Source organism: Terrapene carolina, unplaced genomic scaffold (assembly GCF_002925995.2).
Source record: "Terrapene carolina triunguis isolate 2854851 unplaced genomic scaffold, T_m_triunguis-2.0 Scaffold66, whole genome shotgun sequence".
NCBI classification, from domain to species: Eukaryota; Metazoa; Chordata; order Testudines; family Emydidae; genus Terrapene; species Terrapene triunguis.
This window is the reverse complement of record NW_020664417.1, coordinates 23,398,684-23,412,000: the sequence shown is the minus strand read 5'-3', so window position 1 is coordinate 23,412,000 and position 13,317 is coordinate 23,398,684. Positions and strand designations below refer to the sequence as shown.

The 13,317-nt window shown below is 42.9% G+C and overlaps 1 protein-coding gene across 1 annotated transcript in view; it reads right to left on the bottom strand.

The window, feature by feature from the left end:
- The window catches only part of MND1 (meiotic nuclear divisions 1), a 46,171-nt gene that overhangs the window by 11,812 nt on the left and 21,042 nt on the right, over positions 1 to 13,317 (bottom strand). Inside the window, exons 4-5 of the mRNA XM_029910687.1 lie at positions 8,876 to 8,950; positions 6,702 to 6,816 (exon numbers count right to left, since the gene is read on the bottom strand). Coding sequence (XP_029766547.1) covers positions 6,702 to 6,816; positions 8,876 to 8,950 — 190 coding nt within the window. The remainder of the gene's footprint in view (positions 1 to 6,701; positions 6,817 to 8,875; positions 8,951 to 13,317) is intronic.

Sequence of the window (13,317 nt, the reverse complement as noted above, 5' to 3'; positions counted from 1 at the left end):
AAAGAACAGGAGTACTTGTGGCACCTTAGAGCATACAGCCCATATTCTTAACCTCAAGTAGAAAATGATATATATATATGTACAAATAGGATGAATAGATATAGTAGACCATAACCTTTACGGAGATATGTTACCTGGCACAGGCAGCACAAAACATATTCCAGTTATGTCATACATACATTTATAAGCACCCCCTCCCCATAAAGCCTTATGGGGTACACTGTCACACCTTACTACTGGTGTCAGTGCACAGGGCACAAAGAACACAACTGAACTATTGGATATCAGGTGCATATTGCATGGCTGGTAACTACAAAACATCTTTTTATTAGCAAAATGAGCACATTTGATCTGGAAGCTGTTGGAAAATATCTCAGTACGGGCCTGGTTCAACTCCCATTGACTTCAGTGGGCTTTGGACTGAGCTTAGTCATTTTTCACTTTTCTAAGTATAACTGCACTTTAAATAAGTGTGCCATGTAGCTCCTCACTCCAAAACATACCATATCCACAAATTATACATTAAAGGTATTTTAAAACAAAAAACCCTCATACAATATACTTTCCAATTAAAAACAAAAATGAAAACCTTAATAGTTATGTACATCATTTGTATTTTGGAGAATTTTACATACAATTTACTTACTTCACTCATTTTTAGAGCCTCTCCAATTCCCTAAATTCATTCATTCCCCTTTGAGATTCCCCACTACCTTCGTTCCTCTGGAAATAGTAATTTTGTGTTAAGGAACAAACACAAATCCAATACTCGGTGGAATAATAAATTTTTCTATCTTTAAATCTTGTAATACTTTTCTACATGGAATGACTTTTCAAATTAATCCAAAAGCAATGGTTTGCCTAAAGCACAACAGCTAGATTCTTCTACTCAAAGGATCAGTAGTGAAATAGTTAAATCATCAGCAGCTTTCAGAGTTAGTTCTCAAAATAATAATGTGGAGTTCACACCTTTCACAATTATTGTTTCATTCTGTTAGTAGACTCAGCAAGATAATACTGCTTCCGTTCACAAGTGGAAAGTTGTCTTCAGCACCAGAAGAGTTAGAACTACAATTTGGTTTTAAAATGAAAAAAGATGGTTACTCACCTTCCTGTAACTGTTGTTCTTCCAGAGGTATTGTTCACGTCTATTCCAATCAGGTGCACGCATGCTGCGTGCATGGTTGTCGGAAACTTTTTCCCTCAGCAGCTCTCATCAGGTCAGCTAGGAAGCCCCCTGGAGTGGTGCCCTCATGGCACTCAATATATGACACTGCCAACCTGACCCCCCTTCAGTTCCTTCTTGCCAGCTAATTCGACAGAGGGGGAAGAGGGTGGGTATTGGAATGGACGTGAACAATACATCTCAAAGAACAAGTTACAAGAAGGTGAGTAACCGTCTTTTCTTCTTCGAGTGCTTGTTCATGTCGATTCCAATCAGGTGACTCCCAAGCTCTCCCATGGGGGTGGGGTCAGAGTTAAGAAATCACTGATTGGTGAACTGCCCTGCTGAAAGCTGCGTCCTCTCTAGCATGCTGGGTGATGGCATAGTTGGTGGTAAATGTGTGCACCGAGGACTAGGTTGCCGCTCTGCAAATCTCCTGAATGGGCACCTGGGCCAGGAAAGCGGTGGACGAGGCTTGAGCTCGTGTCGAGTGGGCTGTAATAGCCGGGGCTGGGTCCTCAGTGAGGTCATAACAGGTACGGATACAGTCCGTGATCCAGGAAGAAATGAGTTGGCAGGAGACTGGAAGCCCCTTCATCCAGTCTGTCACTGGTACAAACAGTTAGTTCGACTTCCTGAAAGGGTTTGTGTGCTCAATGTAGAGTGCTAACGCTCTCTGCACATCTAGCGAGTGAAGCCTCTGCTCCTGTGCATTAGCATGTGGCTTGGGATAGAAGACTGGTAGAAAAGTGTCCTGGCCAATGTGGAATTGGGAATACCACCTTTGGCAGGAAGGCCGGTTACAGCCTGGGCTGTACTTTGTCCTTATGGAAGACTATGTGGGGGGAGTCGGAGGTTAACGCTTTTAACTCTGACACCTTCCTGGCTGATGTGATGGCAACTAGGAATGCCACCTTCCACGGAGATACAGAAGGGAGCACGTAGCCCATGGTTCGAATGGGGCCCCCATTAGTCTAGCGAGGACCAGATTGAGCTCTCAAGCAGGTACTGGCAGTCGGGACTGTGGATATAGCCTTTCCATGCCTTTCAGGAAATGGCCCACCATAGGGTTGGTGAATACCGAGAGCCCCAGCTCTCCTGGGTGGAACACCAAGATGGCCACGAGGTGTACTCTGATGGATGATCCAGTCAAACCTTGCTGCTTCAGATGCAGTAGATACTCCAGGATGAACGGTATAGATGCCTGAAGTAGAGGTATAAGACTCTGCTCACACCAGCATGAGAACCTTTTCTACTTAGCTAGGTAAATGGCCCTGGTGGAAGATTTCCTGCTACCAAGCAGCACCTCCCCCACAGATTCCGTGCCTTGGAGCTCCATTGGGTTTAACCATGCAGCTTCCAAGCCATGAGATGGAGGGACTGGAGGTCCAGGTGAAGGAGGCGACCGTGGTTCTGTGTGATCAGAGCGGAGTGGAGCAGCAGTGCAATCGGGGTGTCCACTGACAGCTCCAGAAGAGTGGTGTACCAATGTTGGCGTGGCCACGCAGGGGCCAGCAGAATTACCTCTGCCTGGTCTCTGCGGATCTTGAGCAGTACCTTGTGGACGAGTGGTATCGGCGGGAAGGCATACATTAGATGGTCCCCCCAGGGGAGCAAGAACACGTCTGAGATAGAGCCCGGACTGTGTGTTTGAAAGGAGCAAAATGGACACTTCCTGTTGCTCCTGGTGGCGAATAGGTCTACCCAAGGAAACCCCCACCTTTGGAAAATGGAATGTATGACGTCCGGACGGATGGACCACTTGTGACTGCGGAACGACCTGCTGAGGTGGTCCGCAAGCTCGTTCCATATTCCAGGGAGATCATTCACCTGGAGGCGTCATGAGTGGGCTATACAAAAATCCCACAGCTGGAGAGCCTCCTAACAGAGAGGGGAAGAGTGGGCTCCCCCCTGCTTGTTTATGTAAAACATGGCAATGGTGTTGTCAGTCAGCACTGCCACACACTGAACCTGTATTCTGGTCTGGAAGGTCTGGCAGGCTAGTTTCACTGCTCTGAGCTCCTTTATATTGATGTGGAGCGGGATCTCGGACTGCGACCACCTGCCCCGAATCTGTAGGTCTCCTAGGTGGGCCCCCCAACCCAGGTCTGACGTGTCCGTTACAAAGGTCATGGATGGTTGAGGGGTGCTGAATGGGACTCCTTCGCAGACCATGCGAGGGTCAGCCACCAGCATAGAGTATCTAAGACTCGCTCCGGCACTGTTACTACCAAGTCCAAAGGGCATCCCTTCAAAACCCGAGTGATAAGCTGAGGCGAGCCACGCCTGGAGAGGTCTGGACCTCAGCCTGGCATGCCTGACCACATAGGTGCATGCCGCCATGTGTCCAAGGAGACGGAGGCATGTCCCTGTGGTTGTGGTGGGGTATTGTCTGAGAGTCTAAATGATGCCGGTCAGTGTTTGAAATCTGGACTCTGATAGTATCGCTCTTGCCTGAACCGAGTCCAGCACCGCCCGAATGAATGAATGAATGATCCCATTCCACAATTTCTATAGTAACTACAAACAACAATACACTAACTACTAAAACAAGAAACTAGGTAATAGGCTAAGGGAACACTTGCAAGCAAGTGAAATGCAGTTCCAACGCCAGCACGGACGGTAAGAGGGAACTGAAGGGGGGGTCAGGTCGGCAGGGTCCTATATTGAGCACGCCACTCCAAGGGGCTCCTTAGCCGACCCGACAGGAGCTGCTGAGGGAAAAAGTTTCCGATGACCATGCACGTGGCATGCGCATACCTGATTGGAATCAACGTGAACAAGCACTCGAAGAAGAACTTAAAATATTGAAAACACCACTAGAAAAAACAAAGCCGGAGATACTTTGAAGTCCACACTATAGCTTGGACTTTCCATGGTGCCTATTTCCAGTGGTCTGACTCATGAACCAGTAGCTTAAAAGAGGAAATTTATTATCTGCTAACAAAACTCATTCTGCCTTCTATTACAAACCCTGTTTTACATCAGGATGTGGCCAGATTTCATTATAAAGCGTCCATTGCCCCACTATGTTCAAAATAGTTTTTGGCTATCCTTACACAGCTGCAGAAGCAATTAATTATTTTGGAAAGGTAACCTAGCTCCAACCTAGCATTGGTAGTGACACATGCCCTTAACTAGAGCCCTGCACAGATACAAAATTTGTATCTGCGTCAGATCTGCAAACATGATCAGGGGATATCTGCATCTGCGGACATACAGCGGATATGCAGATGTGCAGGGCTTCACCCTTAACCACAGGCATGCAGACTCAGAATGACAACTATCTGGACAGTCCCAGCTAGAAATCTTGCCCATCAGCAACATAACTGATGAACAAACCTAATTTCTTGACTATCATTTAAGATAATATTGGAGGAGAGAGAAGGAGGGAAAAGTTTGACTCCTACTACTCATGCTAAAATATTCACAAGATTATATAAACAGTTTGCAAACTGCTTCTTCACAGTAAAATGCCTCCAAATACTTTCAGCTCACCATTCCAAAGCTAAAACTATAAAAACTCAGGCATACTAGAAAACACTGATTAAACAGAAATGTTGATGGCCTTCCTCTAAAAGCCTGCCCTCAAATGTGAACATTTGTGTTCAGCCTGTACAGAATTATTGTTGAGATTAACTATACTATGCACACACACAGAGTAACCAAGATACAGATGCTGTGAGAACCATAACTACATATCCTCAATTTTGTTTCAATTATCAACTATAAATGTTGAATTAATATAGTCTGACATTAAATTTTCCTTTAATCAAAAGGTTTAAGAATAAAAAAATCTTGGACAGAAAATGGCTGCAGTTGCTTTTGTGTGTGCGTATCTAGTGCTTCACGCCGTAAATAATTCCCTCCAACCCCGTTTTTAGACTTTATTGTCTTCACGGTAAATAATAGGAGCAAAGAGATTAGATTTGATGCACACACTTATTTGGGGCCACTATTTCAAGGAGCTGAGCGGTTCTTGAGGTGCCGCGAACACCCTCAGCTCTCTTTGATTTCAAGCGTGTGTCAGGAGTAACCGACCATTGCTAGCCTGCTTCCCTTTTAGCATAACCCCCAGACAGTCTAAAGAGTAGAGTTAGGCCCCAATTGAGCCTCCTCATAGTCCAGGGGTGGGCAAACTTTTTGGCCCAAGGGCCACATCTGGGTATGGAAATTGTATGGCAGGCCATGAATGCTCATGAAATTGGGGATTGGGGCATAGGAGGGGGTGAGGCTCCAGCTGGGGGTGCAGGCCCTGGGGTGGGGCCAGAAATGAGGAGTTCAGGATGCAGGAGGGGGCTCCAGGCTGGGGCAGGGGGTTGGGGTTGGGGGGGTGAGGGCTCCGGCTGGGGGTGAGGGGTTGGGGGTGCAGGAGGGTGCTCTGGGCTGGGACTGAGGGGGGTTTGGAGGGCAGGAGAGAGATCGGGGCTGGGGCAGGGGGTTGGGGCCCGGGAGAGGACAGGGGTGCAGGCTCTGGGCAACGCTTACCTCAAGCAGCTCCTGAAAGCAGCGGCATATCCCCCTTCTGCCTCCTACACAAAGGCATGGCCAGGCGACTCTGCGAATTGCCCCATTCGCAGGTGCCACCCCTGCAGCTCCCATTGGCCGTGGTTCCCGGCCAATGGGAACTGCGGGGGCCGCACTTGGGACGGGGGCAGCGTGCAGACTCCCTGGCTGCCCCTATGCGTAGGAGCCGGAGGAGAGAAATGCCGCTGCTTCCGGGAGTTGTGCGGAGCGAGGCCAACCCCTGACCCCGTTCCCCGGCTGGAGTGCCAGAGCGGGGCAAGCCCCGGACCCTGCTCCCCGGCGGGAGCTCAAGGGACAGATTAGAACATCTGAAGGGCCGGATGCGGCCCCCGGGCCGTAGTTTGACCACCCGTCATAGTCCAACCACCCAGATGGCTGAGGGAATTGACAGACCTGCTCTTAAGCCCAGCAGCACGGCCCTAGCTACTCAAAGCATTTGCCCACAGCTGCACTAGCTCCTTCTCCTGCCCTGCCCCTGCCCTGCCCCAGCCTTGGACCCAGCCCTTCTGCCTTCTCTGACTCCTGGTGACTCAGTTCTGAACTTTGGCTCCAATTCCTGACTCTGGCTTGACTTTTGGCTCTGGTATCTGGCCTCCAGCTCTGGTTCTCTCACACACACACACACACACACACACACACACACGCTCTCTTTCCTTGCTCCCAACTCGTGCTCCGACTACTAGGCCTGACTGCCCATGTCCCAGTCTGTAACAGTTTATCAGTAATGAGTTATAAATTATAGAATAGAAGCAGTAGCAACCTCTATTTAGGTTACTTAACACTCTTGATTATAAAATAAAATGTCAGAAGAATTTTTAGAGCTTTTACAACTCTTTGGTTTGCAGCAGCAACTTGAAATTTGGCAGAGGAAGTCTGCCTTTTGTGCCCACGTGAAAATCCATTCAGCTGTGTGTGAGTTATGACCTGTTGAAAAGCACCATTTTTCCTTCAGTGTTTGGTTCTTTTTGTGAAATTTTAACACATTAAAGCTACACAATATACAACTTACGGATTTCTTCAACAACATCTGGATCACATTCTTTGTATTGGTCTATTTCTGCCTTTAGGTGCTCTTTTTTCTGCCGGAGAGTAGCAAGTTCCTTTGTTAGGGCAGCACGTTCTGCCTGGGTTCCGAACATTTTGGGAGAAACCAACAGTAAAGAAAATTAAATAGGCAATGATTATACTACTACTACACATTTATGCAAAATGCAAATATCATTTTACTCTCAAACTATCAGATGTTCCATTTCCTACTATTTTAAGGTAGGCAAACCAATCCTGCACTTTATGCACATTCAAAATACCCTGTTTCAAAGTGGGTCTTCAGTGCATAATGAATGCAAGATCAAGGCAAAGTGGTTAAACAAATCAAAATTATTCTAAGTAATCAAACTGTTCTTTGTTCCTAGTTATACACATGGGTAAATAAGGATTGGGACCACATCTCAGATCCTCACCACACTACCTATACACGTTATGATCATTCATAATCAATAACTAGCAATTGTTTCTTTAGTGTACCTGACTGCTTCCACTGAGCCCTTACTGTACTGTAAACAAACTATTATATGTAATCTTGATAACTATTTAGCAACTAAAAATATGCCAGCACATGTATATCAACAGTGAAACAGTCAGTTTCCAGTTTAGATGAACTTGTGAGGGAGAAATATAAATATAGTGAATCAATTAAATGCAATACTCTGTGAATTGAACTTGAACTTTATTATGATAGTTGAGAATAGTGTAAATGAGAAAGATAATTCTAGCTTAAAGTTAAAATAAAAACACAATATTAAAAGAGCCACACTTTTCCATTCTAAACACTTTAATGCAGGGGTTCTCAAACTGGGGGTTGGGACCCCTCAGGGGGTCATGAGGTTATTACATGGGCGGTCGCGGGCTGTCAGCCACCACCCCAAACCCCACTTTACCTCCAGCATTTATAATGGTGTTAAATATATTTTAAAAGTGTTTAATTGATGGGGCAGGGAGGGTTGCACTCAGAGGCTTGCTATGTAAAAGGGGTCACTAGTACAAAAGTTTGAGAACCACTGCTTTAATGTGTGTGGATATAGCATCTCTCTGAGAGAGTCTCTTTCTTACTACAGTAATTGATTACTTATCAGAGTACTGACTGAATAATAATAAAATTAAAAATATAGCCTATTTTAAAGAAGAGACTTTACGTTATAATTTTATGTCACTAACGGTACCATACAGTAGACCAATTAGTGAGAGTAACAAAAATCTATTACAAAGTTATACACATGTATTGTAGGGTGTAGAAAAAAAATGTATGATGTTATTTGAGAACTAGTATGCGGTCATGTAATTCAAGATTGTGTAATCATAACACATTAATTCTTAACTTTCACATTTTCTGATACCTAGATACTTGATTGTGCAATACTAATGTTCTCTTGACAGTTTTTTTAATGGAATTATTGTTTCTATAACAAAAACCTTACCTCTGTTTCACATCATTTTAGGGCAGCAGCAATCTCCAAAGTACAAAAACTAATTCAAATATTTCAGATCTATACTGTCCCTCCAAAGAACATCATCTACTTCAAATATACTACTGATCAGTAAGAATCTAGATTTACCTGCCCCAATGCTCAGTTTAGCTAGGATACTGTATGAAAGACATTTCCACCTAACATGCCACTTCATAGGCATGTTAAGTTTCGTTTGACAGTGTTCCTTCAACAGTTTCAACACAGAAAGGATCTTTGTTAAATTTAGCGAGATTAAAATCAAGATCCAAATTTTAAACCACCACCTAAATTCACAGATAGCTGGGTTCATTTGGCCATTCAGCAACCTCTGGGCATTTCAGCACATACCTATGATTAGTTTAGTTTGGGGGTTTGTTTGTTTTGTTTTCAGTCTGATCCAGGTTTATAAAGAGCAGCTCTCAAGCAATCACAAAATTTCCCACCCTGTGAAACACCCACCTGGTACTCACCACAGATCAAAATCAGCTGTGCATCAGCAATGATGGAAAGGGCTGTCTAGCAAGCCTGATATTTTCCCCCTCCCTCATCCTCTCTTCCAATATTTAGCCATTCTATTAAGATTTTCAATGATTTTACAGAAAACTGTAACATGTTAACATCTACAGATTGTACATCCTCACAGACAGATTCTTTAATGAAAAAATGAACAGAAACTTACAGTCTCTTGGCGTCCGATTTTTGATTTCTCAATGTTTTGCTGTAACCTCTCTTTCTTCAGGCTACTTTCAGCCAACTGAGGAAGGAAAAACAGAATCCAATCAACATATTTTATTAGGTATTTAAAGGTTGGATTTTATAAATGTATTCATAGACCGGGTGTCATATATTGAGTTTTCCCCTTCATGGCACATCATTTTGCTACCTCATTCATCACCAATAACAGCCCTGTTTCCTATCAAACCCAAGAAGCCAACCTTGGTATAAGAGGCTTCGTGATACAGAAACATAACGCTGCTGTTACCTCTCCCCCCACTGCATCCCTACTCCATGCGAGCAATGACTAATGTGTGCATATTGTGACAGATCCACCTGGTGTTTATGACCCTTCCCAAAGTCTGGTAAGTCCTGTGCACTGCCCCAACCACCTGGTTTGTAGTAAGCCCATAGAGTGCAGTTGTGGTCCCCAAAATCCTGCTCCCCTGTTCTGCTAAATTGCATTGATGATGCTATGGCTGGAGCCATCTGCCTGTATGCGTGTGGGAAGCTGCACAACTACTCACTTATTTATATAGCATCCACTTTCAAGTATTACTTCCTATTCTGGACAAGATTTACCAATATACGGAGCAACTGTAATCACGCTCTGAAAGAGTGGAAGATTCCCCCACCCCCATTAACAGTGATCAATTATATAAAAGTTACACTAACAAGTAAGGCACATAAATGTTGGGTGAATTAAGTCCAACTACTCCCTCATTGCTGTCAATGAAAATAACCACAAGCTCAGTGAAGACTTGGAAGAAAATTATTTTCAGTGCTTATGGATCAATGTCCTAATAGCAAAAGCACATAAGGGGGTACTTGTTGGTGTCTGCTACAGTCCACCAAATCACACTAGGGAACAGGATGACCGGCCCCTTAAACACTTATCTATACTGTTTATGAAAAAAGGCTGCATGATCACGCGAGGACTTCAATCTGAGTCACATAAGCTGGAGGGCTTGTGCTGCCAGTACTAAAACGTTTTCAGAATTTCTAGAAATTACAAATGACAATTTTCTAATTTAAGAAGTGTTGAATACAACATGGGAGAATTCTATAGGAGACCTCAAACTAAAATTTGGTGCTAGCTTAGGTACAAGTCATCATGACTTGATCAAATTTGTTATGTGTGAACAGTATGAAGTCCAAATAAGTACTTACACACACACACACACACACACACACACTCTGAAGACGAGCTCTGTGTGGCTTGAAAGTTTGTCTCTCTTACCAACAGAAGTTGGTCCAATAAAAGATATTACCTCACCCACATCATCTCTCTGATATCCTGGGACCAACACAGCTGCAACTACACAGTGCGCTCGCACTCCCCCACCCCCACCCACTGCTATAAAACTGCCAATTTCTCAAAGCTGAAAACAATTATGAGCCAAATCAGGTGGAAGAATTTAAACAGAAAAATATGAATTATAATTGGGAATTGTTTAAGAACATTTTACTAAGTATCCAAAAAGCCACAATTGAGAAAGGAGGACACACTGGTTAAAAAAAACAGCCTGTCTTAGAGGAGTAGTGAAAGCAACAAGAAAAAAAATTATAACACAACTATAAGAAGCTAGGAATTGTAAGAAATGAGTAAGGGAAGCAAAAGGATACATGGAGAAATCTATGGCCACCAGCAATAAAGACAATAAGGAGGAGGTTTTTTAATTAAAATTTGGCTATTTGAGAGTGAGGAATCATCATCAGAGAATATGTTTCTAGTGGGGTCCCACAGGGATCAATTCTTAGCACTTTGCTACTTAATATTTTTATCAATAATCTGGGGAAAAAATGAAATCAATTGATAATATTTGCAGATGACAAAAAGTTGGAGGAGTGGCAAATAATTAAGAGAACAGGTCACTGACACAGAGCAATCTGGATTGCCTGGTAAATTTGGTGCAAGCAAATACTTCGTGTTTCAATAAAGCCAAATATAAAAAGTCATACATCTAGGAACAAAGAATGTAGGCCATACTTACAGGATAAGGGACTCTTCTCTTGGGAAGCAGGGATTCTGAAAAGGACTTGGGGCGGGGGGGGGGGGGGGTCAGGGTGGTAATCAGTTGAACACGTTGTCCCAGTGCAACCACTGTGGCCAAAAGGGCTAATGTGATCCGTGGATGCATAAACAGGGAGTAGTAAATAGGAGCCGGGAGGTTATTTTACCTCTTTATTTGGCACTGGTGCAACTGCTGGCAGAATACTGGGTCTGCGTCTGGTGTCCACAATTCAAGAAAGACGTTGATAAATTGAATAGGGTTCAGAGAATAGCCACAAGAATGATCTTCAAGGAGCTTAATCTGTTTAGTTTAACCCAGAGACCGTTATGGGGTGACTTGAACAGAGTCTATAAGTATCTACAAGAGTAACAAATATTTAATAATGGGCTCTTCAGTCTAGCAGACAAAGATATAACAAGACCCAATTGCTGGAAATGGAAGATAAACAAATTCAGATGGAAAAAAAGATGTAAAATTTTTACCAGTGAGGGTAATGAGCAACTGGAATAATTTACTAAGGATCACCAAGTGATTCCCCATCACTGGCAATTTTTAAAACAATATTGTAAAAAATATGCTCTAGTTCAAATTATTTTGAGGAAGTTCTATAGCCTGAGTTATACAGTTGTTCAGACCACCGGCCTTAGAATCTATGAACGTGTACTGTCAGCACACTCAGGGTATATCTACCCTGCAAATAAAAAGATGTATTCTTAACTAGGGGTTAGGTAACTTGGATTAAAAATAGCAGCAACGATACAGCAACTCAGTCTTTAACTCACGCTGGCAACTTGAGGTAAAGCCTAAAGGAAAGCCTAGGGTTGAACTCGAACTGATGACATGAGTTGCCATGTCTTCACTGCTATTTTAACCCAAGTTAGCTAACCTGAGTTTAGTACACACTTTTTTTTTCCTTGGGGGGGGGGGGCGGGAGAGGAAGCACAGAAATATCCTCATTACTGTGGCTGGCCACTGGGCTAGCCCCTTAGGCATCTCAATAATTCAATTAAAAGTTTGATAAAGGAACGTTAATCCCTGCCTTGCAGGGAATGTTGGGGTGACGAATTATATCATGTTTGTTCAGCACTTTGGAAGAAGTACTATTGTCTACCTTCCAGTTCAGTTTGTAATAAAGGATAAAAAAATAAATGGACAGTGAAGATTTACAATATATTGTATAAAGGTCATTGCTAGGATTCCATTGAGTCAATTAGTTGATATATGCTTTGAAGAGGAACATTTATACATTCCCCCTGCACAAGAACAGTAGTTTTCACAGTTTCACACCCCTTGCTCTTCCTTGTGGTGCAGTCAAAGACTGAAACCTTCCTGAAATCTAGTTTAGTTTAAACAATATATGCATTATCTTAAAGTGCTGATCTCTTATTTTTCAGAGCAACAGTGAAATTTTTTCCATCTGATCTTCCTTCTAGATCTCAAATTCTCAACCTCACTAACCACTAATATCCCTCCAACCATGTAACCTGCCTATCACATTAGAACAGCTATAAATCTGCCATAAGTCATGCAAACATAGACCCCAGTATGTATACTGGACAGGAATCAAACCAAAGGTCCCATATGCCAACCACCAAGAGCATTTTTCAGCTGTTACACTGGTATCATTTTGGTCTTTAAAAGAAATATTATCATAGTTGGTTTTCTTTCAGTCAAGCAACCTAACCAAAGATGGTAAGACAACATAACTACCATAGCAGGTGGGGATAGTGCACATGATAGTTACCGAGTTCCAACAACCATTCCAACGTCCCTTTTTCAGAGGCTCATAATTTAGTCAAATTAATTCCTTCTGGGTTTAAATTCTGCATGCTTTGTCTCAGTCCAGAGGTTAGCACTGGTATGCTTTTTAGTTTGAACAAAAAGTAGACTAATTTTTTTTATACATGCAGGGTTTTTTTTATACAAAACATACGCTCCTTTCTATATTATAGAAACCTTGCTCATCACTGAAGAGATTAGATAAACTGGATCTCAGAAGGTATGGAGATGAGGGTAATTTTACAGCATTTATTACACTATATTTTGTTCTGATCAGCAATTATATGCAAGAGTAACTCATCAGCTGGAGCTAGAAAGCAGTCTAACAAAATATAGATATACAGAACAGAGTGGAATCTAGTGAAATTCATCTAATAAAACATTAAAAATAGACCCATTAAGTTAAAAATCATAATCCTTGCACTAAAACAAAGTGTATACAACACTACAAAAATACCACTCTCCAACTATTACTAACTAAACCAATAAGCCTATTTATAAAGTAGATAAGTCTGTAAGCCAAGTCACTGTACTGAATTGGTTTCTGCTGTACTACTCAGAGTTACACTCAGCTGCAGACTCAAAGGTCTGTTGATACAGTTATTTCTCTTAG